The sequence below is a fragment of the Equus przewalskii genome, chromosome 3 (assembly GCF_037783145.1).
Source record: "Equus przewalskii isolate Varuska chromosome 3, EquPr2, whole genome shotgun sequence".
Classification (NCBI taxonomy): Eukaryota; Metazoa; Chordata; class Mammalia; order Perissodactyla; family Equidae; genus Equus; species Equus przewalskii.
In genome coordinates this window covers 27481450-27507059 of record NC_091833.1, presented here as the reverse complement: position 1 = coordinate 27507059, position 25610 = coordinate 27481450, and the positions used below count along the sequence as shown (strand labels likewise).

The following is a 25610-nucleotide window of genomic DNA, read 5'->3' as shown; positions in this document are numbered from 1 at the left end:
AACTAAACTCCCCCCTCCCTCTCCTCCAGCCGGGCTGCACCTCTGTCTTGCACTTTGCACGGAGGGAGAGAGAGCGCGCGCGAGAGAGAGAGGAAAGAAAAAAATAAAAAGAGCCAGGCAGAAGAGGAGGCGAGAAGCATGAAGTGTTAACTCCCCCGTGCCAAGGCCCGCGCCGCCCGGACAGCCGCCCGCCGCGCCTCCAGCCCCGAGCGGCCGCCGCGCGCGCCCCGCCTGCAGCCCCGGGCCGGCGAGGCGAGCCCTCCTTATGCAAAGCGCGCAGCGGAGCGGCGAGCGGGGGACGCCGCGCACCGGGCTGGGCTCCTCCGGCTTCGCCGCCGCCGCCGCCACCGCAGCCCGCGGAGGACCTTCCCGAGCCTGAAGCCGCCGGCTCGGCGCGCACGGAGGCGAGCAGGCGAGGAGGGGCCGGGGCGAGCGAGCGAGCACATTGGCGTGAGCAGGGGGGAGGGAGGGCGGGCGCGGGGGGCGCGGGCAGGGCGGGGGGGTGTGTGCGCGCTCGGAGGTTTCGGGCCAGCCACCGCCGCGCGAGCTAGAAGCGCCCCAGCCCGGCAAGCTGGCTCACCCGCTGGCCACCCAGCACAGCCCGCTGGCCCCTCTCCTGCAGCCCATCTGGCGGAGCGGCGGCGGCGGCGGCGGCGGCAGGAGAATGGCATCAGAACTGGCAATGAGCAACTCCGACCTGCCCACCAGTCCCCTGGCCATGGAATATGTTAATGACTTCGATCTGATGAAGTTTGAAGTGAAAAAGGAACCGGTGGAGACCGACCGCATCATCAGCCAGTGCGGCCGTCTCATCGCCGGGGGCTCGCTGTCCTCCACCCCCATGAGCACGCCGTGCAGCTCGGTGCCCCCTTCCCCCAGCTTCTCGGCGCCCAGCCCGGGCTCGGGCAGCGAGCAGAAGGCGCACCTGGAAGACTACTACTGGATGACCGGCTACCCGCAGCAGCTGAACCCCGAGGCGCTGGGCTTCAGCCCGGAGGACGCGGTCGAGGCGCTCATCAGCAACAGCCACCAGCTCCAGGGCGGCTTCGATGGCTACGCGCGCGGGGCGCAGCAGCTGGCCTCGGCGGCCGGAGCCGGCGCCGGCGCCTCCCTGGGCGGCAGCGGAGAGGAGATGGGCCCCGCCGCCGCCGTGGTGTCCGCCGTGATCGCCGCGGCCGCGGCGCAGAGCGGCGCGGGCCCGCACTACCACCACCACCACCACCACCACGCCGCCGGCCACCACCACCACCCGACGGCCGGCGCGCCCGGAGCCGCGGGCAGCGCGTCCGCCTCGGCCGGTGGCGCGGGCGGCGCGGGCGGCGGTGGCCCGGCCAGCGCCGGGGGCGGCGGCGGCGGCGGCGGCGGCGGAGGCGGCGGGGGCGCGGCGGGGGCGGGGGGCGCCCTGCACCCGCACCACGCCGCCGGCGGCCTGCACTTCGACGACCGCTTCTCCGACGAGCAGCTGGTGACCATGTCGGTGCGCGAGCTGAACCGGCAGCTGCGCGGGGTCAGCAAGGAGGAGGTGATCCGGCTGAAGCAGAAGAGGCGGACCCTGAAAAACCGCGGCTATGCCCAGTCCTGCCGCTTCAAGAGGGTGCAGCAGAGACACGTCCTGGAGTCCGAGAAGAACCAGCTGCTGCAGCAGGTCGACCACCTCAAGCAGGAGATCTCCAGGCTGGTGCGCGAGAGGGACGCGTACAAGGAGAAATACGAGAAGTTGGTCAGCAGCGGCTTCCGAGAAAACGGCTCCAGCAGCGACAACCCGTCCTCTCCCGAGTTTTTCATGTGAGTCTGACACGCGATCCCAGCTAGCCACCTTGATAAGTGCTCCGTGGGGGTCCGACTCGGGTGTGGGCTTGCTAGATCCAGAGCCATACTCGCCACCACCTGGCCCCCTTCCCTACCGAGTTCGCCCCCAATTGCCCCCTACACACACACACACACACACACACACCCTGCTCCTATTTGGTGGTGGTGGTGGCTGTTTTTAAATTGGGGAGGGAATGGATGTCTGGCTCATGGATTGCCAATCTGAAATTCTCCATAACTTGCTAGCTTGTTTTTTTTTACAACCCCCCCCCCCACACTTGCACAGTGTTCAAAGATCTCAGCAGAGTTCTTCATGCTCACCTTTGAAGCCTGCATCATTCATATAATTTTTTTTTCTTCTTCAGTTCATGAGCTGGTGTTCATTTTCTGTGTGTGTGTTTTATTTTGTTTGGATTTTTTTTTTAATTTTACTTTTTGGAGCTTGCTGTGTTACCCTTTTTTTCCCCAACCTCCACCCTCACTCCTTCTCCACCCATCTCCTCTGAGATAAAAGAAAAAAAAAAAAAAAAGCTAAGTTTTTTTCCTCCTTCTGAGTTCTTCATGTAAGATTGAGCTTGCAAAGGAAAAACAAATGTGAAATGTTAGAGACTTGCAGCGTGCTGAGTTCCATCGGGTTTTTTAGCATTGTTATGCTAAAATAGAGAAAAAAAAATCCACATGAACCTGCCACAATCAAGCCTGCATCAACCTTCTGGGTGTGACTTGTGAGTTTTGGCCTTGTGATGCCAAGTCTGAGAGTTTAGTCTGCCATTAAAAAACTCATTCTCATCTCATGCATTATTATGCTTGCTACTTTGTCTTAGCAACAATGAACTATAACTGTTTCAAAGACTTTATGGAAAAGAGACATTATATTAATAAAAAAAAGCCTGCATGCTGGACATGTATGGTATAATTATTTTTTTTTCTTTTTTTTTCTTTTGGCTTGGAAATGGACATTCGAAGACTTATAGCATGGCATTCATACTTTTGTTTTATTTCCTCATGACTTTTTTGAGTTCAGAACAAAAAAATACAACCCTAGAACCTTCTTCCCATGAAAGTTTGCATCTGCTCCAAAACTGCTTTGAGTTACCCAGAACTTCAGCCTCCCATTGTAAATGCACTGAAGGCATTCCTTGTCAATGATGCCAGGATGGGTTAAAAATTTGACACGGCAAACGTTAAACAACTCTTAATGTTTTCTTTTTAACGAGAATGACACCCCGCTTGGGGGACTAAAATTGTGCTGTTGCCGAAAGCAGTCTAAAATTGATTTTTCAAGAAAAGAAGTCTGCCCCATTCTTTTTGGTTTGTTTTATTTTTATTGTTTTTTTTTTTTCCTTTTGGCTTTTGGTCATTGTCAAATGTGGAATGCTATGGGTTTCTAGTATATAATTTAATTCTAGTTTTTATAATCTGTTAGCCCAGTTAAAATGTATGCTACAGATAAAGGAATGTTATAGATAAATTTGAAAGAGTTAGGTCTGTTTAGCTGTAGATTTTTTAAAAGATTGATGCACTAAATTGTTTACTGTTGTGATGTTAAGGGGGGTAGAGTTTGCAAGGGGACTGTTTAAAAAAGTAGCTTATACAGCATGTGCTTGCAACTTAAATATAAGTTGGGTATGTGTAGTCTTTGCTATACCACTGACTGTATTGAAAACCAAAGTATTAAAAGGGGAGACACCCCCGTTTATATCTGTAGGGGTATTTTACATTCAAAATGTATGGTTCTTTTTTTTTCAAAATTAAAGTATTTGGGACTGAATTGCACTAAGATATAACCTGCAAGCATATAATACAAAAAAAAAATTTGCAAAACTGTTTAGAACGCTAATAAAATTTATGCAGTTATAAAAATGGCATTACTGCACAGTTTTAAGACGATGCAGATATTTTTACAGTTGTATTGTGGTGCAGAACTGGATTTTCTGTAACTTAAAAAAAATCCACAGTTTTAAAGGCAATAATCAGTAAATGTTATTTTCAGGGACTGACATCCTGTCTTTAAAAAAAAAAAATGAAAAGTAAATCTTACCACAATAAATATAAAAAAATCTTGTCAGTTACTTTTCTTTTACATATTTTGCTGTGCAAAATTGTTTTATATCTTGAGTTACTAACTAACCACGCGTGATGTTCTTATGTGCTTTTCTTTCGTTTTCAATTCTGGTTATATCAAGAGAAAGAATAATCTACAATAATAAACTGCATTTTTTTTTTTTGATTCTGTACTCAGTTTCTTAGTGTACAGGTTAACTGGGCCCAACACCACATTAGAAGTGTAAAATATATCCTTTCCTCCAGAGGAAGGGTTAACGGAAGCGTAGGGAGGCAATAATTCAGGGTGAAACACAGGCTGTTTTGTGAGGCGGGAGGCCAGTCCCTTTTAATAATTAGCAATATTTAATATAAATGAAAATTACGACCTCTCAAAATTTTGCCCCCCAAAGTTTTCAGTTTTCAAATGAATTGAGCCATCATTGCCCTCTGGTGAAAACAGACAAGCGTCCCTCCCAGAAACAGGGCCTTCTCAGCATTGCTCTGAGCTTCTGATCCAGCAGCACGCCCATCTCCAGAGAAATAAGCCAGGCAAATAACGCATGGCAGAGGTGGCCTGGCTGCATCTGCATTTAATGGTAAAGATAAACAATTCTTGCCTTTTGGCTTAAATTGATTATTTTTCCTTCTTCCCCGATACACCATGATTTCTCCTTAGCAAGGCCTGACGAGATTTGACATCAACACTTTGGACAAATCAAAGTTGTTTGTTTTTTAACTTTGAAGGTCATCTTGTCTTAAATAGGAAAAAGAAACACCCACCCCTCACTTACCTAACACCAAGTACATACCTGGGTTTTAAAGTGTATTATTCAATCATATTTCACTGTGAATATTTAGTGGAGGGCTTCTCCACTTAGACAAGCTGGAAATGGTTTCCGATCACCTTAGTTCTTGAAATACAAGCCAGAAATAATGCCTTGGTGGAGTAAAGGCCATGTGTTGATTTATTGGTATTTACCCCAAAAAAGGCCATGTGGAGGCTAAGGTAAAGATCATTTGGAAAGTCTCGAGCTACCTTCACCAACAGCATTGACCTATTTTAAAATGACACAAATTCATGCAACTAATGTTACAAATCCATGCAGTTTCCACTCCCCGTCAGCTTCCCCTAGAACACTAATAGAATGTCAGACAAAGCCAACACTGTTTGGAAAATACAGCCAAACACGATGACTTTTGTTTTATTTTATTTTCTGTTCTCTTTTTTTTAAAAAAAGATAATATTGCAACTCTGAACGGTGGCCTTATTTTGAAGAAAACAGGTTGTGCTTGGCGCTGATGAGTTCTGGCCAGTTTATCATTTTGTCTTCCCCTTTTTCCGCAGAACCTGAAGACAGCAAATACCCTCTACATTTTGACCTTCCTCCCTGTGCCAGTTTGTGTAGGGCTCCTAAAGCCACACTTAATTTTGCTTAACAAAAGTCTAAATAGTAAACCTACTTCCGTGTGCCTGAAGTTAGCTATTCTCTGCTCCCGAGATTTTTTTTTTTTTTTCTCTGATCCCAACTAGGAGATGCATAGTCTCCCCCATGAAGAAGCACAAATGGAGATATCACTTATGCAGAAAGCTCGGCATCAGATGAAACATTTAGGCAAACGCATTCTCAAAATAAGAGTGACATTCAGGATGGAGTTACTACAACTATCTCATGAGGGATGAAACTTGGGAGAAAAATACAGTTGTGCCACAATTAAGCATTTTGGTAGGACTCTAAAAGGCAATTCAATATAATGAGCAGGTTTTGGCCCCAAACATTAGAAAGCAAAGTAGAGAGGTGCTGGCAAAAATGGAGTTTTGGGGGCTGGCTTTAGGAGAAGGGTAACGCCTAGTGAAAGACATTTTTAGAAATAGCCGTTACTAAAAACTTTGAAATGTAATATGAGTGGTGAACACAAATAGATGCTTTTTTAGCAAAGAAATCCTAAATCCTGCCTAAATTCCCTTATTATAAATAAGTCTTTAAATTAAAAAAAAAATCATATAAGGAAATCTGGCTTTCCCTTTACACTGCATTTGAGTCTTTGTCTAAATAGTGTTAAAATTCCTTTCATTCCAATTACAGAACTGAGCCCACTTGCAAGTTGGAGCCATCAGTGGGATACGCCACACTTTGGAAGCCCCAGCAACGTGTATTCACCACGAGTGTGTTCACAAAATGAAATTTATGTGAGAACTGTACATTCAAAATATAGGATTATTATAATGATCTGCAGTTGTGGAAAACAACCTGCCCCTGACTTCTGTTTAGCGTCCTTTTTAAAGAAAAATGATTGTGTTAGATAAGCAAGCTGTTAAATGCATAATGTCCCTACTAATTAACTCTGAGGGTCCCATATTCAGACCCATAGGAAAGCGCACGGGTGCTCGCGCTTTATGACACGAGAAACTGAATAGGTGCGATTGTTTTCGACCTGTAGTATTAGTTTTAAAAATCCACCGAAATTTAAAAGATATATATGTGTACATTTATACGAAGGGAAGTTTTCCAGAAAGTAACAGCATTTTTAAAACATACGTGGACCTGCACACTCTAAATAGTACTTTTTCATGCTTCATTATTTCTCTGGCAGATAATTTTACTAAGAAGAAAAAAATATTTGACCCTCCCTCCCCCAAGCAGATGCCAGGGGTAGAAGCTTTAGGGGAGCCGAGCACCCTGGTTTTCTCGTAGGCCCTAGATCGCGTTGTATTTACTCGTGATGTCGATCATGTTCATTTATCAGACGTAGCCATGAATGAAAACAATGTGGCAAAATACAAAGTTAGTTAAATACACCCCTCCGTGTGCTTCCCCCTTCTCTGCTCCCAGGCCTTCACGAAATCACTTCCCTTTAATTTCCCCACATCTTGCATGTTTCCTTTTTCAAAACCCATGTAATAATTTTTTACAATGTATCTGACACATTAATAGATCGACATCAAATAGGCAGAGATGCCACTTCCTGATCTCGGTGAGGAAATGATGTCTAGATATCATCTTTATCTGCCTGCCTGCCATAACCACCTGGGCCCCTTTCAACACAGCCCGCCCCGATGGGAAATGCTCTATTTATTATTGAAGGCATGATTCTGACACTCTGATTTCTTTCTCCCTTTAGTTTGTATTTAGTAATGTCCATTCTAGATACTTCTGTTCTTGTATAGGCTCTCCCCTTGCCAAACCACAAACTTGACTGCTAAACGCACTGAGCAGGGGGCACATGGTGGCCACCCTCAGGAACATTGGGCACAGCTGTCCCCGGGGCCACGTTCCCAGCATTTCGTCGTCTAAGTAACTGATGCTGCTCCTGACACATTCAAAGGGTCAGTGCATTGAGAGGCTTGCCTTGTTGTTCCTGTCGATTTTGTTGAGGCCAACTTGTTTCCGTATTCACACACTCTTGGCTTTATAAAAGGTACTCCTCCGGTATTCTAGGCCAATCAATATATTTAAAAGTCTGCTTGCCACACAGGTGTCTCTATTTTTTGCCTGTCGGTGGTTAAAGACTAACCAAGATAGGTCGGAAGACTAAAATACATGACTGACAACCTTCAGCCGTCTGATTTCTGTGCCAGCGAAACGCACAGCCAAGCTCTGGGGCCTCATGTCTCCTAGAAGCGTGCGCTTAGAGGGGAGCGGAAGCCAGACTCACCAGCTTTAGGCTGCTGACTTGCAAGCCTCCCCACTGTGATTTACTTTCATTTGATTTTTTTAAAAATAATTTTGCTCGTTTCTTTGAAGAAAGTCCTGAGCTTTTTAGGAAAGATTTACCCACAGTGATAGGCTGTAGTTTTGACCACTTCTGATTGCCCCTCAGGATGCCAAACGAAAAATGTGGAATTGATGCCTCCCTTGTTGTTTTGAGGAACCTGAAGTTTATTCTCACTTGTGGCCCATCCTAAATCTCAAAGATGTTCTACATCCAGGGCAGGGCCCACGGTAGCCATCAGGGAGGCGGTCCAGAGTCCAGCCGTCTGAATCAGGATTTGTTTGTTTCTACCTTGGTTTAAAAACGGAACAGCCGCCTTGCCCACCTTCTGATAACACTGCTTCTCTCACTTTTGATATAAATCTTCAAAATCTAGACATCCAACAGCCCCAGAGAAGGGGATTCTCTCCAAGCCTTGCTCCGCCCCGGCTCCTGAACAAACCCAGCTCTGTCTCGCATTTTTTCTCTAGCGGGGGTAAGGGACAGGGTGAGAAAATTTCAGTCTCCCAGGCTGTCTCATGATTGTCGGGGCATAAAGAAGTACAGTCCTGCAACAATGTGGGAACATCTTTACCCTTTAGAGAGAGACAAAACAGAAAACAAAGCAAATCAAATTGCTCTGTGCGAAGGCGTAGCCAAACCCCAGCCCGCCCGTTCCCTGCACCATCTGTGGGAGGTGAGAAATGAGGGAAGCGAGAGAGAATGGTGGGGAGTCCCAGAAATAATCCCAGTTGCCAGTCTGAATTTCACTTGCTCCCTGGCTAAAGTCAGACCCAGTGTACATATCCGCCAGGTGCAAGCAAGGTTCGACTGCAAATTTCTTTCAAATATGCTCACATATGTGTTTCCTTTTTAAAAACAATTTTGGAGCTCAAACCCAAATTGAAAGAGCTGGAGAAATTGTTAGTGTCTTAATTGGGGGGGGGGGCATTTATAAATATATTAATCTGTGATTTTACAGTGGTGACATTTTGGGCCAGTCAGATAATGTTGTGTCGGTATTTACAGCGTCCCTGCAATAGGTTTTATGGCATCGTGACAGTTTTTATTGTTTAAATTTGAAAGCCCTTTGTGTGTTTTCCATAAGGTTGCCCAATATAATAAGGCTGATGTATAGAAAGAACACATCCCAGCACACAGAAATCAATCTTTATATTTTCATCAGAGTTGGACAGTTTTAAGAAACTCACAAAACACATTTTCCACAGAAAGGCTACGATTGGAATGCACAGTTCCTTACCCAATCATAATCATCTACTGAGCACCTCTTCCCTTGTTCAACAAAAATTCCTTTTCTTTTCCTTTCTTTTGGTTAAATAACAATTTTTTCCTATAATTAGGACTGTGGATTGCAAAATCACATTCCTCCCTTTTCCACAGATTCTTGGATCTTTAGTTATGATTAGAAAGGGGCATTAATTCAAGAAGGGAGGATGAGGGAGGGGTGTCTGTGGAGGTTTGGGAAGAGGAGGGGGAGGAGAGGAAATCATTCTGTGTTCACCCCCCACACCCCCGCGCCCCCCCAGCCCAGGCCTGGGTGTGAGCCGCACACTGCAGATTTGGATTCTGAGCTTCTTCTAAATATTCTGATCACCAACCTTGAGTGTTTCCAAGCTAAGATTCCAAAGGATGGTTTTTCCTTGTGGTTGGTTCTTTTGGTTAGGGAATAGGAGAGGTCCCGAAACCTTATAGAACTGGGCAAGGAGGAATGGAAACCACTCTCCTGGGCGAATCCCCAAGGATGGTTGGGAAGGGAATCCTGGGCTGCAAAATCTGGGCAGCGGTGCAGACTCCCTCTTTGCAACCAAAATTTGCCCTGGTTCTGCGTGATCTCATCCACTTCTGGAAGCCTGTAGAAGTGGGCTTCTGGCCTTCTTTGTGGGGGTTCTCTAGAAGGAAAGCAGGCCTGAGCACCCGGGAACAATAGCAGACCCCAAACTAGGCCCAGAGGAGCAGAGAACAGGAGTGAGCTGCTGTGCAGGGGCTGGGGGAGTATTCCTAATGAAGGCCAACCTTGGCTTATGACCCCCAACAGCCGGCGGTCAACTCTAGGTTATTCCCAGGGCCCCCAGCTCCCCCCAGGAAGCATCAGTTCACAGGGTGACTGACAGACCCCAGATTCCCATGATTCCTAAAAACAATAGCGATGTCATTAGCTGGGGCTTCTACCCCTTGCCACCTGACCCTGCCCCATCCCATGGTCGTCTATAATTTTTGGCCCCTCTTCCTCCCACGCCTAGTCACCCTGGGCCATCAGAGAGACTCAGAGGTCACTGCCCTTGAGCCAGAAGGCAGTCACCTAAGCTGAGGCCTTGGATTCATGAAGTCACTTCTGCCCCTGTGTAAGTGTAGACAAAGGCCGGCATCATGGGGAGAGGAACTGGGAGCTTTGCAGAGGGAGGAGCTGGGAGGTGGTTCTGGAATGTTTACCGCTGGCTGGAGCCTCTGGTGCCAAGGATCTTGAAGCCTGGAATGAAAGAGATGAAGGCAGGGAGGATGCTGAGGTCGCCCCCCTCCCACTTCCCATGTATCCCCCCAACACACGCACACACCCTCCACCCCGCCCCCGTCTCTGTCTACAGTTGCTCTGTGGGGCCCATTCGCCCCATTAGCCCTGGGCATCTTTGCGCCGGGCCAGGAAGGACGGAAGGCAGGGACCACGGGGGCGGGGCCCGGCGGCTTCCTGAGGCCCCTGGGAAGTCCTTGCTCCCCATGCTCGCGGCTGCGCCCGGGGAGGCCGGCTCGTTCCGGACGCCACCAACGCGCCCCTCCTCGGAGATGCCCGAGACGCCGCCCGGCGCCCGGGGGCGCTAACGGTGGCCATACCCGCGCGCCCTAGGGCCCCGCGCCCACCGGGCGCCCGCGCCCCAGCAGGGGACTCGGATTTGTATTGGAATTTAGTTTAAGTTTTCCAAGAGGATTGCCCCGGCCAGGGTGGAGCGCCCAAGAACATCAAAACACCAAGCTCCGCGGCGCTCCCGGGTGGGCGCATAGAGGGAGGGAGCAGGATTCAGGGCCAGAGGCTCCGCCCTTCACCTTGGGACCCCCGGCCCCACCCGCGAGCCGCCCCAGGAACTTTCTGTAAATAAGATCATTGGCTCTAGATCGTTTGATTTTTATTCTATTAATTTTCCGGCCCATTTTGCAGATTTACCTTTTTTCCTGCTCTAGTGAGAGACGTGGCAAGCAGGAAAAAGTTTTAGAAAGAAAAGAAGGAAAGCCAGATAGCAGGTTTTCAAATCTGTACAGAAATCTCGATAGGGTTGGGGTTTTCCGTGGTATGGTTTGATGCTCATCTAAAAGGAAAGTCAGGCGAGCAAACGTTGTTAGGATTTGCCAACTGCTCCAGCATGAGGGTCTCGCTTGCATTCCGGTATTGAACACGGCTGCAGTCAGATCTCGGGTGCTCAGGAACTGTCTTAAGAGGGCAAACTTGAAAACGACTCATTTCAAAAAGGAGCTCTTCCATGTAGGGGCTTTTTCTTATAGGGACCCTCAGTTTTTTCGATCCCCGAGTGTGGGGGAGTTAGGCAAGTGTCGTTGCACCTTCTTAAATAAATCTGCTTTTTCTTTTTCCTTCTCTTAGGGAAGGATTCATGAATGTATAGATAAATATGTTGAAACTGAAGCAATGATCTCAGCATCTGAGACTGTCAGATTATACAAAAATCCTTTTTGATAGAATGGGGGGAAACCTGTGGTAATCATTCTAAGATTAAATCTGTTCAAAGATGATATTTGAGTCTTTCCATTTTCAGGCAGGGAATCCAACATATTCTTTCATCTGCCATTTATTTACTTTATCTATCTATCTATCTATTTATAGATCTATCTATCTATCTATCTATTTATGGAACCCTTTAATGTAACACAGTGTAGAGGGGGAAGCAGTTAAAAGATAAATCTGCAGTTTCCACATTATGAAATAAAAAAAGATCATAGGACAGAATTCATCAGTCTACTCTATGTTTTAGTAGGCATGAGCAAAACGTAGCCTTGAATCGTCTGTCTTAGAATGATCTTCCCGTAAAACCTTCGCCCGACTTGGCGTCACCCGGGGCAATGCAGCGGCACACGCTGACCCTCGGTAGCACGTTTTCAGGGTGCACCGACCGTGTTAATTCCCTGCACTGGACGGTAACGAGACCTTTTAAAATCTTCCTTGGAATATCATTGCACATTCCAATGCTATTTAAAAAATACTATTTAATCGTTAGGTAAACAGATCCAACTGTTAGTGACTGTGCTGGCAGACATCTGGCTTGGACTACACCATCTTGGTCCAGGCTGGAAAATCTCCTCTCCTACCCCCCCGGGAGTCCCCCTTGTCCCCACCGCTCATCCCCAATAACTAGCCTGGGCAAAGATGATGAGAACAGAGAAATCGCAGTGGCTTTTGGACTCTATTCAGGTGTACAAACAGAATTGTTCTCTCCTCCCCCTCTTTTGAAAGTAAATGCCTTGATAATAGGATGGGTTCCTCAGGTGGCCAGAGCGTAGAGGTCATCTTGGGGAAAATGACACCAATGATCTAAAAAGGACTTCTACTTTATGAGATTTCAGGCAAGATGCCAAATATCACATTTGATGAGGCCTGATTCTTTTTCTCCCAAAATAACAGAGACTATCAATGAGATGGGCAGAAAGGCAAAGGGGCATTTTGCAAAGCCTACGTTCAATTATTGCTTTGTAATATTTTTCTAAAATTAAAAAATGCCTCACAAGTACATGATCTCATGTAAATATTCTTTGCGGAAGCTTAACATATGTTTGCAGTGTCCCAAAGGAATTACAAAAATATTTCTCTCTACAATCTCTTAAGCTTTTAAACTCTGTTCACTTGCAGTTCTGAAAAAATCTGTTGTTTCTAAAGATTAAAAAAAAAAAAAAGGTAACCCTATATGGGAAGTTTTTTGGGTTTTTTCTGAGATTAGCCATTTGAACTTCAAGTGGAGAACAATTGATGTTATTGATAACACTTCCAGGTTTTATCACTTAAGTATGTTTCTTTATTTTTGGCATAGAAATAATATATTTGGCAAAAAATTAATGTATGCTATTACACAAAGAATAGTAGTTTGTAGCAAGGTCCTAAAAGTGTTTCGAACATGAAATGTGAATGAAAGCACATAACATATTTGGGGCAGAGCTGACAGATACAAGAGTACAAATTTGTTTATCTGAGTGTGTTAATGTATAGTCAGACCAGTTAGATAAAGGGCATTTGAAATAACAACAGAGTTATGCCAAATAAAAATTTAAGTAAAGAAAGATTCTGTGCTGTTACAGTAGCCCACAGATTTCAGCAGGTATATGAGTAGAGTGTGCTTGTTCACACCAATTGTAAGGTAATCCAAATAAAAGCATAGGGGATTAAAGAAAAACGATATCCATGTTGGAAAAAAAATTAGATTGACTTACTAGTTGATAGCAGTTATTGTACACAGATTTGCTGTAACCATGTTGAATTTTTTAAATTAGATTTTAAATATATTTTGACAGTCTGAACTTGTATAGTGTGACTAACTATAGGGAGAAATGACAGGTCTGCTTTGTTATTAAACTGCTGTCTGGAAAATATTGGACTCCATACAGTAAATGATAATTATTTTGCCACTTACATTAGTACAGCTAATAGCAATAAGGGTTTTTTGAACCATAGAAAGCTAACTACTTTGAATTACTGTGCTTTGTTATTCACTGTGAAGAAAAAAAGACTTTTTTTTTTTAAGCAACCCCATTTTCATATCACCATTCTAAGCATTCCTTGCTACTAATTTAAACAGAGAGGAAGTTAATAAATAAAAGGGTGGTATCTAAATGGTTTTATTTGTTAAGAGAACATTTGCCATTAAGGTCAGCAGTACCAGCAGCCCAGACCAGAGCCACGGAGGAGGGGGGAAGATGGCAGAGATGAGACCTAGTAAAGTGCCAGGGAAAGCTGGACCAGTTTGTTTCTCTGAAGGATGGGTAATCTGTGAACACCTGAGAGGCAGCCATCAGAGACCATTCAAAGCCTCTCCCACTGTGAACTCAGAATCACTGAGGATGGTGATTCTGAACTGAAGACAGCTTCATAGCTGATCCAAGCTGCCAGGCCAGTGGGTATCCTTATGTCAGCCTCTCTGGGGTCAGAGAAATAGTCAGAGGGCCTGCCATTGCCTTTGACGCTGCTCCCTTCCGTGTGAACTCTTCCTCTGGCAGGCCTGAAGCCAGGTTGTCAACGCAAGAGGAAGGAAATCGCTCTTCTTTTGGTCTAACTCTGACTTTTTCATAGATAGTTAGGCTGCCTTTAATATACTGTCCTTGAAACCTTTTTCATGGTTATTAATTACCCTTTGTTTATTTTAATATATTTGCTAAATCAGGTACCCAAGGGAATCCTCTGCATCAGTGATGTGAAAAATCCTGTTGCCTGAAGTCCAAGAGGTACATCTTGATTTCTAATTTGCATGTGCTTGTGTTAGTGAGTGTTCCATAAGGGGGAAAGCAAGCAAGGAATGCTGAGAATTGTTTAGGTGTGAAAAGCTCCTGCCTGAGTAGTTTTAGTATTTGAGTTTCACATGTAACATAAATGGTGATACGGGAGCTAAAGAGAAAGGATGCAATATATGTGAGAGCAGCATGCATGTGTTTCTGTATTTATTTCATTACATCGGTATGATGTACAGAGTAACAACTCCACTCTGAGTAAACCTCACATCTTTAGCCGTAACTAGCATGAGTCTGTTGACACTCAAAGAGCTAGTCCTTCTACTTGAATGCCAGACAATTTGGGTGAATCTGTAAAACCAGCATCCATGGCCCTTGGCCAGCTTTACCTGGGCCTTGTAAACATTCCAAATTTACAGCCTCTTAGAATTCACTCCATACTCACATTTGGAAAATTTAGTGTAATTTCAAAGCACAGTGTGTGTCCCCCCTTCTGCATCCAAATGTGGCTTTGGAGATGCTCCCTACTTCAATCTCAGGCAAAAAGAGAGGGGAGGCAATGGGTGGGAGGCAGAAATCTGATTTTCATTTACTAAAAAAAAGATGAAATTAAGCTATTTAAATGGGTTTTCAATTACAAATACCCCAGTGTGAATTTAATTATGAATGCTCTTCATTCGAAGAGCTAGACCAACACTCTCACCCCAATAATTATTTAGTGTCATCGTGTGATGTATTTGTTACCTCTTATTGGCTAATGGAACGAAGTTTGATTTTTTTTTATTAAAAATTTTGCTTGCTGAGAAATGTGCATGAATTAAAGCCTTTGGTTTCTAGAAAAACTGAGGAGGGGGAGGCGAAAGTCGCATTGTTAAATTGCTACTCTGCAAAGAAGACATTTTATGGATCCAGTGAATTAGGAGTGTTCGAAAACAAAACTCCACTTTTTCCCACTATTCAAAAATAGTCTCTGATTGCTTACTTCTGCATGCTGCTATTATGAAAGTCTTTGAATAACTGGATTGTGAATATTTAACATGATTTCTTTCCTAGCCTTATACAAAATTAACGTTTTCTTTAATAGTTCTCATCCATCGATTTTAACTCAGTGTATACTTTTGGGATTAATTTGTGTGTCCATGTGTGTGGATGCAATACCAACACTTTATCTCGCTCTTCTTTTCTCCTTGTCTTTATAATTGCAATTTGAAAGCCATCTATTACATATGATGATCTAGCTCTGCTGGCAGGTTTTGTTACATTGAAGCCAACCATTTTGAGCAAAGAGTTAATGAACTTTTAAGGCAAGGTTCACACTGGTCCTGACCCCATGGTAATATTTCATATAAGGTTACTGGTGGGAGAGAAATCAAATTTCAGCTGTGAACGTGATTGACAGGTGAGAGCAAGGAAGAGAAAGGCATTTGGCCAGATGGGGAATTTGGGGAGGAGAAGGGCAATTCCTCAAAGTTACTCTGTGATATTAGATATTACAAGCTGATATATGAAAAGTTCAATACTTGATACTCTTGGGAGAGTTACTTAGTTTATTTTTCAGAAAGTCACTTTGGTTAAGGGATTTCAGTAGTGAAAGCCAAAAATGGGGAACCACTGGCTTTCTGCTCTCTTGCTAATTTCAACTCCATACAGCTTTGTGCCTTATTTCTGGCAATTTTCTAGGCTGGTGTATGAAAATTAAATCACAAGCCATTTGGGGAGCCATTTAATTATCTTTCATTTATTCTCAGAAACACAGTCTAGATTACATTATGGTTCTTGGGCATATTACAAAATACTCATCCTAAGTGGTATCAGAAAAGGATTAAACTCTCCATTTCTGTAGTATCCGTTGATCCTGACTAACATTTCCATTAGCTCGTGTTACAGCTTAACATACGCAAACCTACCAAAATGCATGATTTATCAAGGTTGTGCCTCCTGAAGATAGATCTTCTAACATGAAGTGAGATGACAATTGCATGCTGCTATTTGATGTAATGTTTTCCATGGTAGCATCCCTGGGTAAGGTGTGATCGTTGCCATGGAGACAAGTGATGATGTTGCTTGACCCTAACACCATGGGTGGCTTTGGGATTCATCTCAGAGACTGTCTCTTGGCTTGAATTGTCAGCAGGAGACACACAACTACCCATGGTTTGCACCAAAGTTGAAAATAGACCTTCAGAACATGTTCTTTCAGCTTGTGTGCTGCAAGACTAATTCGGAAGGTGGGGATGGACCTTAGCCTGCTCATGTCTATGCTCTGCCCATTTCAGATGTTCCTGACATTGGCTAAGACCCATCTGGATGCAACCAAGCCTCACTGAGCTGCCTCGGGGCAGGGCAGATGGGATGCATACATAGGGGAGAGGCCCTTTGTAGCTTTCCTGTCACCCAAGGGAGAAGCTGATGGAACTTGTATAAACAGCACTTCCTGGGTGCCAAGTACCTGTCCATTTTTTTTTTTCTAGTCTTACAATTAGCCGAGTGGATGTGTTTTATCCTGACTGTACCAGTGCCGATATGAATTCAAACAAATGTAGGGAAGGCTTTATTATTTTATGAACTGGGGTAAAAACAAAAAGCATAGCGAAAGTACTAGGAAATCTTGTTTCTACTTTGTACAACTTGTCCTACGTGTTGCCCACCATCATTCAGAAATAAAATGCAAGCATGACTTCCCAATGCCCAGTGTCGGTGGATGTGGGTGCCTTAGCACAGCTATTTAATTCAAACATAAACTTCAAGACATCGTAACTGTGTTTCCCTTGCAGAGTCCACCAAAATATTTTAACAGAAATAGTGAATCAGGGGTCCTCATGCAAAGGATATGTGAAAACACAAGACTGTAAGGTTTGATTTCTTGGTGCCTCCATTTGAAAAGCCCAGGTGAGAAGAGCGGCTGGTCTTGATCCTGTCTTCACTGCAGCCCCCTTGGGGCTTCTAAATACTCAGATTTTAGAGTAAAGCCCCCGTCCCCCAAGACAGCAAGGAGTAGAATGCTGTCTTGCATGCAGATTTGGAGCGTGGACCAGTCCATCACAAGTTCCATGAGTATGTCTTAAGCAAACCACATCAGTGTGTTTTTGACACTGAGAAAATAAGGGGAAATAATTCCGTTTAAAGTGTTTTATTACTCGGACTTACCTTACCTAATGGTTTGTTGTTGTTTCTTGTTTATTTAGATTATGCTCCCATCTAACCACCACGACACCCTCTTGCCATAGAAGGCTGCCTAATGTTTTTCTTTCTGTGGGCACTGGCTCACTAGTGAGCTGATTCAATCAATTAAGTATAGCAGAGAAGGTACAGAGTAACTGGCCTAAGGATGCCACATGAACTCATATTATTTGCAGTCAACTCTAAGATACTATTGAAGGAGCTGACTTAAAGAAACATTACGCATTTGGGGGGAAAATAAAGGAAGAAGGAATTTTTGCAAATGTGTAGCCCTCATTACTTAAAACACAATGATGCTTCTGGAAAGAGCTTTCCTTCTGAAAGCACACATTCAGTCACCTGCCAAAATCTCAGATTGACTGTGGCCGCTCACGGATGCCAATGCTGAAACTCTTTTCACCTGCCACTTGCTGAGTCTTTCATTTCCTCAATCCAAAAATTACTGTAAAGTTGTCGTTTAGTGTCTGCATTTTTTGTTTGTCCTGGCGTCTAATGAAATTATCAGCAATAAATGAGCTAAGCCGAAGGGTTGGTTTTGCTTTTTTTTTTTTGGTCTCCTTTTTGCAGTATTTGAAAAATGCTGGGACAAGGTTAAGCCAGTGGGAAAATTCGGTGTGCCTCTCTTTCCGGCATCTACAGGAAATATAATAAAGCAGTCAGCGCTTATATATTTTCTGATGGGAACTAATACCGAATGGGGGGAGGAGGGAAGCCGTCCTAGGTGCTGAGTGGGAAAATCAGACCAGCTGGGTGAATTGCAGGTCTTGTCAGTGGAGACAACAGCAGCCTCCAGAGCAGTGACCTGGGGCATAAGCCGCTGGAAGATATTAACACCTAATTAACAATCCAGGGACGCATCTTACAACTTAATCACCAGGGAGGTGAGAATGACAGAAAAAGAGAGGAAGGGAGAACACCAGTTGGGTTTTGTTGTTGTGTTTCCCTCAGCAAGCATCATCTAATAATGCGTTGTTCGCATGCAGCTAGTGACGATTTCTTTCTGGTCATTTCAGTCTGTTGAAGAGCACAGAGAGTTCATTTGCTAGCAGGTAGGCAGTGGAGGTGAGAATTGAATTGATCTGAAATTGACCCTGAGGTCACACTTCCTTTAAATTGGGTCCTACAGACAAAGTTTCTTTTCTTCTTCCCTGGCTCCTGCCAGCTCAGAGTTGAGTCAGGGGGTTTGCAATTATTTAAAAGGATTCTGACGCCAGGGTTGACTCCCCCTTCCCGCACCCCCCACCCGCCCCAAAGTTAATCAAAACGGAGACCTTTTGTTACCGGTGGTAGTTAATTAAAGGGCTTGAGTCTATACTGCTATGGTGTGCCTCCGGCTTGTTTATATTTTAAAATGAGGTTCATTCTCGATGTGCAGGAAATTGGTGGGGGGAGCTGACATGGAGGCCTCTTACTGGGCTGAAAATTTTGAATAGGAGAACAGAATTTTCTGTTTACTTTTTAAATATCTCTTCTTTATTTCCCTCCTCTCTCTCTTTAATGGAGCGATTAGAATCCTTTCAAAAAATCTTAAGGTGCACATGCTACGTTTAACAGTGCTTGGAATCATGCATTGCATTTTAGAAGGCCATGCAAGTCTGAGGGAAAGGATGCACAGCGTCTCTCTCCTCCCGGGAGTGAAAGGCGCCAAGAGACATCAGAAAGGCCTTCACTTGTGTTAACCTTTTGGACTCGAGCTATGGACTGCTTTCTCATTCTTTGCTCCACTGGGTAGCCCATACGGTGGTTCTGGCCTGATGCTCAAAGGCTGATTTGTTTATTTGTTATTGGGTTTTCGCAGACTTTTTATCTTTCTCCTTCTCTTTTTCTCCTTTTAAAGCCCCAAAGCACCTTCTCACCATTGCCTAGTAGAGTGAGAGTACCAAGTGCGTGGGCTAGCACAGGCTGTAACAGGCATGTTTGGGGGTGCAATCCTGGGTGCCCCCCACAGGGAAGGAGTGAGAGTTTGTGATGAGGATGGGATTTGCTTTGCTGCCCAGGGCCGAGGGCTCCCGGCTGCCCTCCTCTCCGGCAGCCTTCTGGACGTTCACTGCGCATTCGCAGCCCCTCGGCATCTCGTTCTCTTTCTGGACTCATCGCCCTTCCACATGCTCAGTCTTCATCGACCTAGTGGAGCCAGTGGATGAGAACTTGTGTAACTGCTGCTTTCAGAGTCTTCCCCAGCTTAGCTGTTGGTGATAAAATTGATGGTAAAAATGCGATGTGTTCTAAACTCTATAGTCTCCACCTGCAGTTTCGGGAACTTCGTTATTTGGAATGTTAACTATGTTTGTTCTGATCTTTGCTTACTTAGTCACCTCTGGACAAGACCCTAATTCTAAAGGCATAGAGGTCAGTGGTCACGAAATAGCACATGACTCGTGCTGTAAACCCTCCCTATAGATTTGTGAGCAAACAATATGCCCAGCTGCCAAAGTGAGCTGGTAGGATTTGAGGGGGAGAGTTTGGGCCTTGACCCTGGAAGAAAAGTACAGGGTACGCTGGTTCCTGCCTGAGCACGGGAGGTTTCACCTGGCCAGCCAGAGCTCCGAGCTTTGACAGTCACGCAGTGAAAGTCGCCCTGTTCCGGAGAGGAAAAAACAAAAGTAAGGAAGGATTCTTATTGTTTTTTTGTCTTCCTATTTTATTTGAGCTGGCTGATATTAGTCATGAGACACTTTCCATCCCTGTTGCTGGGAAACTTTTATTCTTTAAGGCATTGGTGGGGGTGTGGGGTGGGAGGTGGGGGGGTTGTGGTTCTTGCAAGGTGTTCCTGTCATCTTTACTCAATCAACAGTTTACAGTGTCATTCAGATTCCCCATTCTCTCCAGCATCGTTTCCTTCCACAATAAAAAAAGGCACTTCCCGTGTTTGCCACGGTTAACCGATCAGATTTTCACTTTCCGAAAGATGACATCCGAGTGTGTGATTTCACTGTAAATTGTACACTCCGTTGTAACAGATGGATTATTTGTAGAGCTATTGAGGACACAGTTATTCTGAGAATGCGTCTTTTTACTATTTCTTTAAAATTTAATTGGGATCAGGCCACTGCATGGTTTCGACTCAAGGGTTTCTTTCTTTCTTCTCCTTTTTCTTTTTGCTATTGCAAGCTGCAATGAAGTGACTTGTAATTTATAATCAAAGTTTGGGATCGTTAAACTCAACTGTAAAAACTGACTTTGGGGTTTTGCTCATAAAATAAATATTTGAAAAAATATAGCAATGAGACTTATACAGTAGAGGCAATGTCAGTACATATATATCTCTGTATACAAATATATATGCATTTATTTTTTCCGGAGGCTCTTAACGCTCACCTTGATAAAGCATCTTACAAAACTGTGACTTTGTGTAAACGTCCAACTATGAGGATATCCTGATAAGAATGTAAACACATTTTCTTGAATGAACTTCTAATTTGTTTTTTAAACTCCAGTCATAATTCCCATGAACGTATTTTTTCAGTTATATTATTTCTGCACTAAAGAGTCAGTGTATAGGTGCTGGAATTCTCTGTCTGTAAGCTATAGTACTCTTTAGCTGGGAAGACTTTTTTTTCTTTCCTCCTAACAAGGAAGCTCATTTAGAAAGAAATGTTTATGTGAAGTGCTTGTCATTTGGCATTTTTACTGGTCTGCTAACCCAAAGGTAAAATATAAAGCCATGTCTTTTCCTCGCTGGCTTGTTGTTACTAGAAGGGTCCCTCCCTTGTTAGCTTGATAAATAATTTTACTAGGGGGACTCTGCTGTATTTTTATGCTTGCTGTCTATTTTCTGCTTGCTGCAAATAAATTTCTGTACTCAGAGGGCACTAAAACTCCAAACACATGGTATTTTCCCATTTTGCTGCTGGTCGCCTGAAATATTTATTCCATCTGGTGTTTTTAATTAATTTTTTAAGGGAAAAAATAATTTCTGATTAGTATCAAACAAAAATGAGTCATATATTTCTCAGGAGCATTTAGATTTGAACCTGGAAGTACAGAATTTTGAAAGGTTTTCTGTGTCAAACCCTGTCATATATTTGTTAAAATGAAGACGAGTTGTTTACTGGGGGAGGAGGGGGGGTCCTGAAGTTTTCTCATTATAGATTTCCTTGTCTGTCTTTCCAACTTTAAATGTTAAGCTGTTACTATGAGAAATAAATAGGGCTATAGAATTCTATCTAGAAACAAGATGCTACACAATAAAATCTTTACATTTGAAAAATGATACTTCAGTGTGAAAGTGGAGATGAAATTGATCATAGGTATTAATATAAAATATCGGCATTTACCTGAGTCCCAGGCATTTAGACCTGGGATTTGTTATGAATAAGGAGAGCTTGGTGTGGGTCACTGGGGCAAAATGGGTGGTCCCCTGGTACAAACCGAAACAAACACACCCTAAAACATCCCAATAAAATAAAATAACATAAAAACTAATGTATTCTATAAAATACAAACACAATGAACACAGCAACTAATAGGCATATAATCAAATATTTAATGAAGGAATGACATTTATGTATGTGGGTAAAACAAGTGATGGTTTTAAATGAACGCCAGATTATCACATTCATTGAAATACGATTTTTTTCAAACGCAGATATTCTGCTTGTTCTTGGCTCATTAGCAGGATTTTATTTTCTGAAATTGGAAAATATTCTTACAAAGGTACCAGAGACATAAATTTGAAACCAGAATGCCAGCACATGTGACCCATGTCAAGAGTATTGGGGAAACTGAGTCAGAGTTTCTCTGGAGCTCAGTTTCTGCAAAGAGCACCAAAATGAAGAGGAAAATGTAGGAAAAGGGGCCTATGAATCAGTTATTCAATATAGATGGAGATCCAAAGGTCAAGATTTCAAACACTTATTTTCTTGAGCTTTGAACCATCATAGTTAATCCCAACATTTTCACTACAGATACACATTAGTTACCAAAACATGTATGTATCTTCTCAAACATGTGTACAGATTTTATTTTCATATCCCACTTATCAGGTATTTCAGAAATGACCTAGTCTTCAAGCTGATGACTTTGTTTCCCCTCCAGCTCTGAAGTTATAGAGGCTATTGAGAATCAGACTATTTTTTATATTTAACGAGAGTTGATATTCAGCGTTTCTTCTGGTCACTTTGGGGCTGTACCAGTTTGTCAGGAGTTGGAGGAAACTTCCGTGGAGTTGAAGACAATGATGTTCCCCCCAGCCCTGCCCTTTGGAGGTCATCCAAAACCTCATAGGCATTGATGACGACAGCTACCATTGATTGTCTCCCGGGAGCCAGGACCTATGCCATCTTTGATCCTTACAACAACTAGAGGGGCAGATATTTTAATCCCCTTTATACAGATGAGGAAACTCAGGCACAAAGCAAATAAGATATAATTTGACCCTATACCACATTCGTGCAGATATTTCTAGATAGACTCCATGCCACCCTCCCCTAGTCAGTTCATTCCCTCCTTCCCAATTAAAAGGCCCAGTTTTTCACCTTAGCACACCTGGTATGAGTTCAGTTGCCCTCTGCTCATTGGTCATCTTTTGCTGAGTGGGATCAAGTGGGGCCTAGAAGAAAATACATTATAATCTGACTACTATCTGGAAGAATGGAGCTAGTAATTCTCATGGTCTTGACCCCAAGGATCCCTCCAGCTCAAAAAAACAAATGATTCTGTGGTTTTGATTTGGGGAGGGAACAGAGCAGGCTTTCCCTACTCAAAGATAAAGATTGTCATTTCAAGAGCATTAAACAAATAATAGGTGATACATGTCCTTAATACCCTGTAATGTGTAAAGTGCTAGATGCACAACTGACACTCAGGAAATTGCTGGATAGTAAAGATAAATCAGTGTTAAATCACTCCATTGAAAGCCCCGTTGAATAAAAAGTTGTCAGCAAAATCTGTAGTAACATGAAAAAGAATACACAGTTTCTGCATCTGTGAAATAGGAATAGTTCCTCAAAGGCTTGTGCAAAGGATTAAATACAAGAAAGTATGTAAAGCGCCTGGCCCGGGGTAAACAGCCTGCCATGCTTGGCCTTGATCAGTGTTGCATAGACTAAGACTTTACCTTGACACCTTGCAAGCCTTGGTTTATTTTAGAATAACGTCGTGATTATGATATTGGATTTCTTCCCTGTGCTTTAAAAGAAGTGTCGTCAAAATTGGAAAATTGAGAAAAACCGAGAAGAGTGGCTTAGAACTATTATCTTCAATCCCCTGAAAAAAATTTTTAAAAAGGTGTTATTGAGGAATTCTGTGGTCAAATAATTTAGGGAAATTATAGATTAGATGGAGTTAAACATTTACTTTTGCTGTCGTCCATGTTAGAAGCTTTATATGCTAATATGTATTATGACCCTTTATGGGGAAAACCCAGCAGGGATGGCATACAATATCTTCCAAATTTATTTGACCATGGAACCTGTTTTCTTATCAGCCATCTCATGGAACTGACATTACATAGGAAAGTTTCAAAAAATGGTCAAATTATTGAAGTCTGACCGAGATACTTTATTTCATGCCGGAGGACCACTTTACTAATTCCTCCCCTGAAACCCATGTTCTGAAAGATTCATTTGTAATTCATTCATTAATCAGAGCCCTCTATAACAGCTGTAGGGCTTCTGATCCACAAGAGAAGTGGTATAATTCCATATGTATATTCAGTCAAAAGCATAGAAAACCTTATCATGGGGATTAGCCCATAGGTCTTTACACTAATAGGAATGGCTCACCGGTACCCTTACTGCCTTCATGGGTTCCCTTTGGGGTTTCAGGACCCCAGTTTGGGATCCTCTGCTTCAGGAGAAAACCCAAGATCCCTGTCAAATTTGGTCTGGCCATTTGAGATTGGATGAGCCTTCCAAGGAAATCAGAGATCCTGTAAGGAACATGTGAATTTCCTGGAATCTTAGGGATTCTTTGGACAGAAAACCTCGGCCTTCAGGTTTCTGTTCCTTCATTATAAGGATACAAGTGTACGTTAAGGGCATGAAATATAAGCTGGGGTGGGAGGGGTGGCGGAGTGGAGGATGGAGGTTCCTTCTCTCTGTCCCTCTTCCCTCCCTTCTCTCTTTCTGCATATCCGCTTCATCCTCCCAACGGAAGGCACTCCTTCCAAGGAAGAGAAGGTACTCCTCTGCTTTGGAATACACATGATTCCTATTCTCAACTCTGGGTCCCACCCTAAATATCGCCAGCAGAGGTTGGTTAGAGACTCTAAGGGCCTTTTCTCAGAAGAGATAGCTGATTGGCCCACCTTGGTCAGGTGTCTATCTCTTGCCCAATCAGCAGTGGCTAGGCGGTGGGCCCTCATAGCCAGCTGCCTGTCAAATGAGATTTTCTGAGAATGGGGTTGGGCAAGGCTTGGGAGACCGGCAGTTCTCAACGTGGGGGAAGGAAACTGGTACCCGAGGCTCACGTACACCCCTTTTGGAGATAGGCGTGAGTGGAATTTGGGCGTGAACAGGTCTCAAACTAGAGACTGCGTTGGCAACCTTGGATGCACGGGGGCAGGGTGGAGGGGTGTTTAAAGACATTGATGCCCTGCCCCAGACCAATTAAACCAGACCCTCTAGGGCTGGTGGGGTTCAGGCATCCGTATTTTTTTTTTTTTTAAACAATTCCCAGTGACTTTAATGCGCCGCTAGGATTGAGAACTCCTAGTAGAAGAATCCAGGGACTCAGATCCAAGGAAACCCAGAAATTGAAGAAACCACTGTTGAATTTCTCATATTTTATTGTTATGTCTTACAACTCAGCATTTTTCAGGTCCAGTCTAAAATTTAAAAAGATGAACAATTGCTTTGTGTTTTTCCCGCTCATCTGGCTTTCCCAGTCCTTTATTAACGTCAGCTCTATTCTTTCTAAGGAGGGCTAAGGCAGTCAGATAAGGCACCCAGGGAAAGCAGCGAATGGGAGTTGGTGTCCAGAAGCCTCGATTTTAGACCTGCCTTGGCCACTAAGCCACCATGTGACCTGGGCAGGCCACATCCCCTGATGACCCTGCTGAGTTTCGATTTTCTCTTTTGGGAAATAGGTCAACTGAGCTAGAATCAGAGACCTTCTGTGAGCCTACATGGTCAGCTAAGTGGCCAGTTCATCCTAGACTAGCATGTGAACCAAGGGAGATACTGTGGATTTTGAGCTAGCAGAATGGCTCATTTTAAATGTACGATGGTGTGTTTTTAAAAAAATGCTTCCTAGAAAAGAGAATAATATATTTAGTTATTTAGTGTAGGGATAGATGTATGCCAAATTATTTGCACAAACTTTTTCAAGTACCACTGAGGTATTTATATTATTTGTCCTTATGACCACCAGGCAGTTATTTAATGTGTGATTGGGGTTATATTGAAACAAGACCGAGGGACGTGGCGCTGGCTGGCATTAACCAAGATGTTTGATCACACACTGTCAGATGCATTGATTCTCCACTAAGG

At 43.9% G+C, this 25610-nt stretch overlaps 1 protein-coding gene and 1 long non-coding RNA gene across 4 annotated transcripts in view; one reads left to right on the top strand and one right to left on the bottom strand.

The window, feature by feature from the left end:
* The first annotated feature begins 517 nt into the window (after positions 1–517).
* MAF (MAF bZIP transcription factor) overlaps positions 518–25610 on the top strand; it is a 352153-nt gene continuing 327060 nt past the window's right edge. Inside the window, exons 1-3 of one of the 3 annotated variants that reach the window (XM_070612348.1) lie at positions 518–1785; positions 13935–13995; positions 16275–17704. In XM_070612348.1, the coding sequence (XP_070468449.1) occupies positions 665–1785; positions 13935–13968 (1155 nt within the window). In that variant the 5' untranslated portion in view covers positions 518–664 and the 3' untranslated portion in view covers positions 13969–13995; positions 16275–17704. Of the gene's footprint in view, positions 1786–5939; positions 6090–13934; positions 13996–16274; positions 17705–25610 lie in introns of those variants that run through there. The other 2 variants (XM_070612349.1, XM_008522487.2) reach the window with 2 other exon arrangements.
* On the bottom strand, positions 8700–10378 carry LOC139082217 (uncharacterized). The gene is made up of 3 exons (XR_011538012.1): positions 10119–10378; positions 9866–10033; positions 8700–9455 (listed from the first exon to the last, which is right to left on the bottom strand). It is a non-coding gene; the product is annotated as an uncharacterized lncRNA (long non-coding RNA).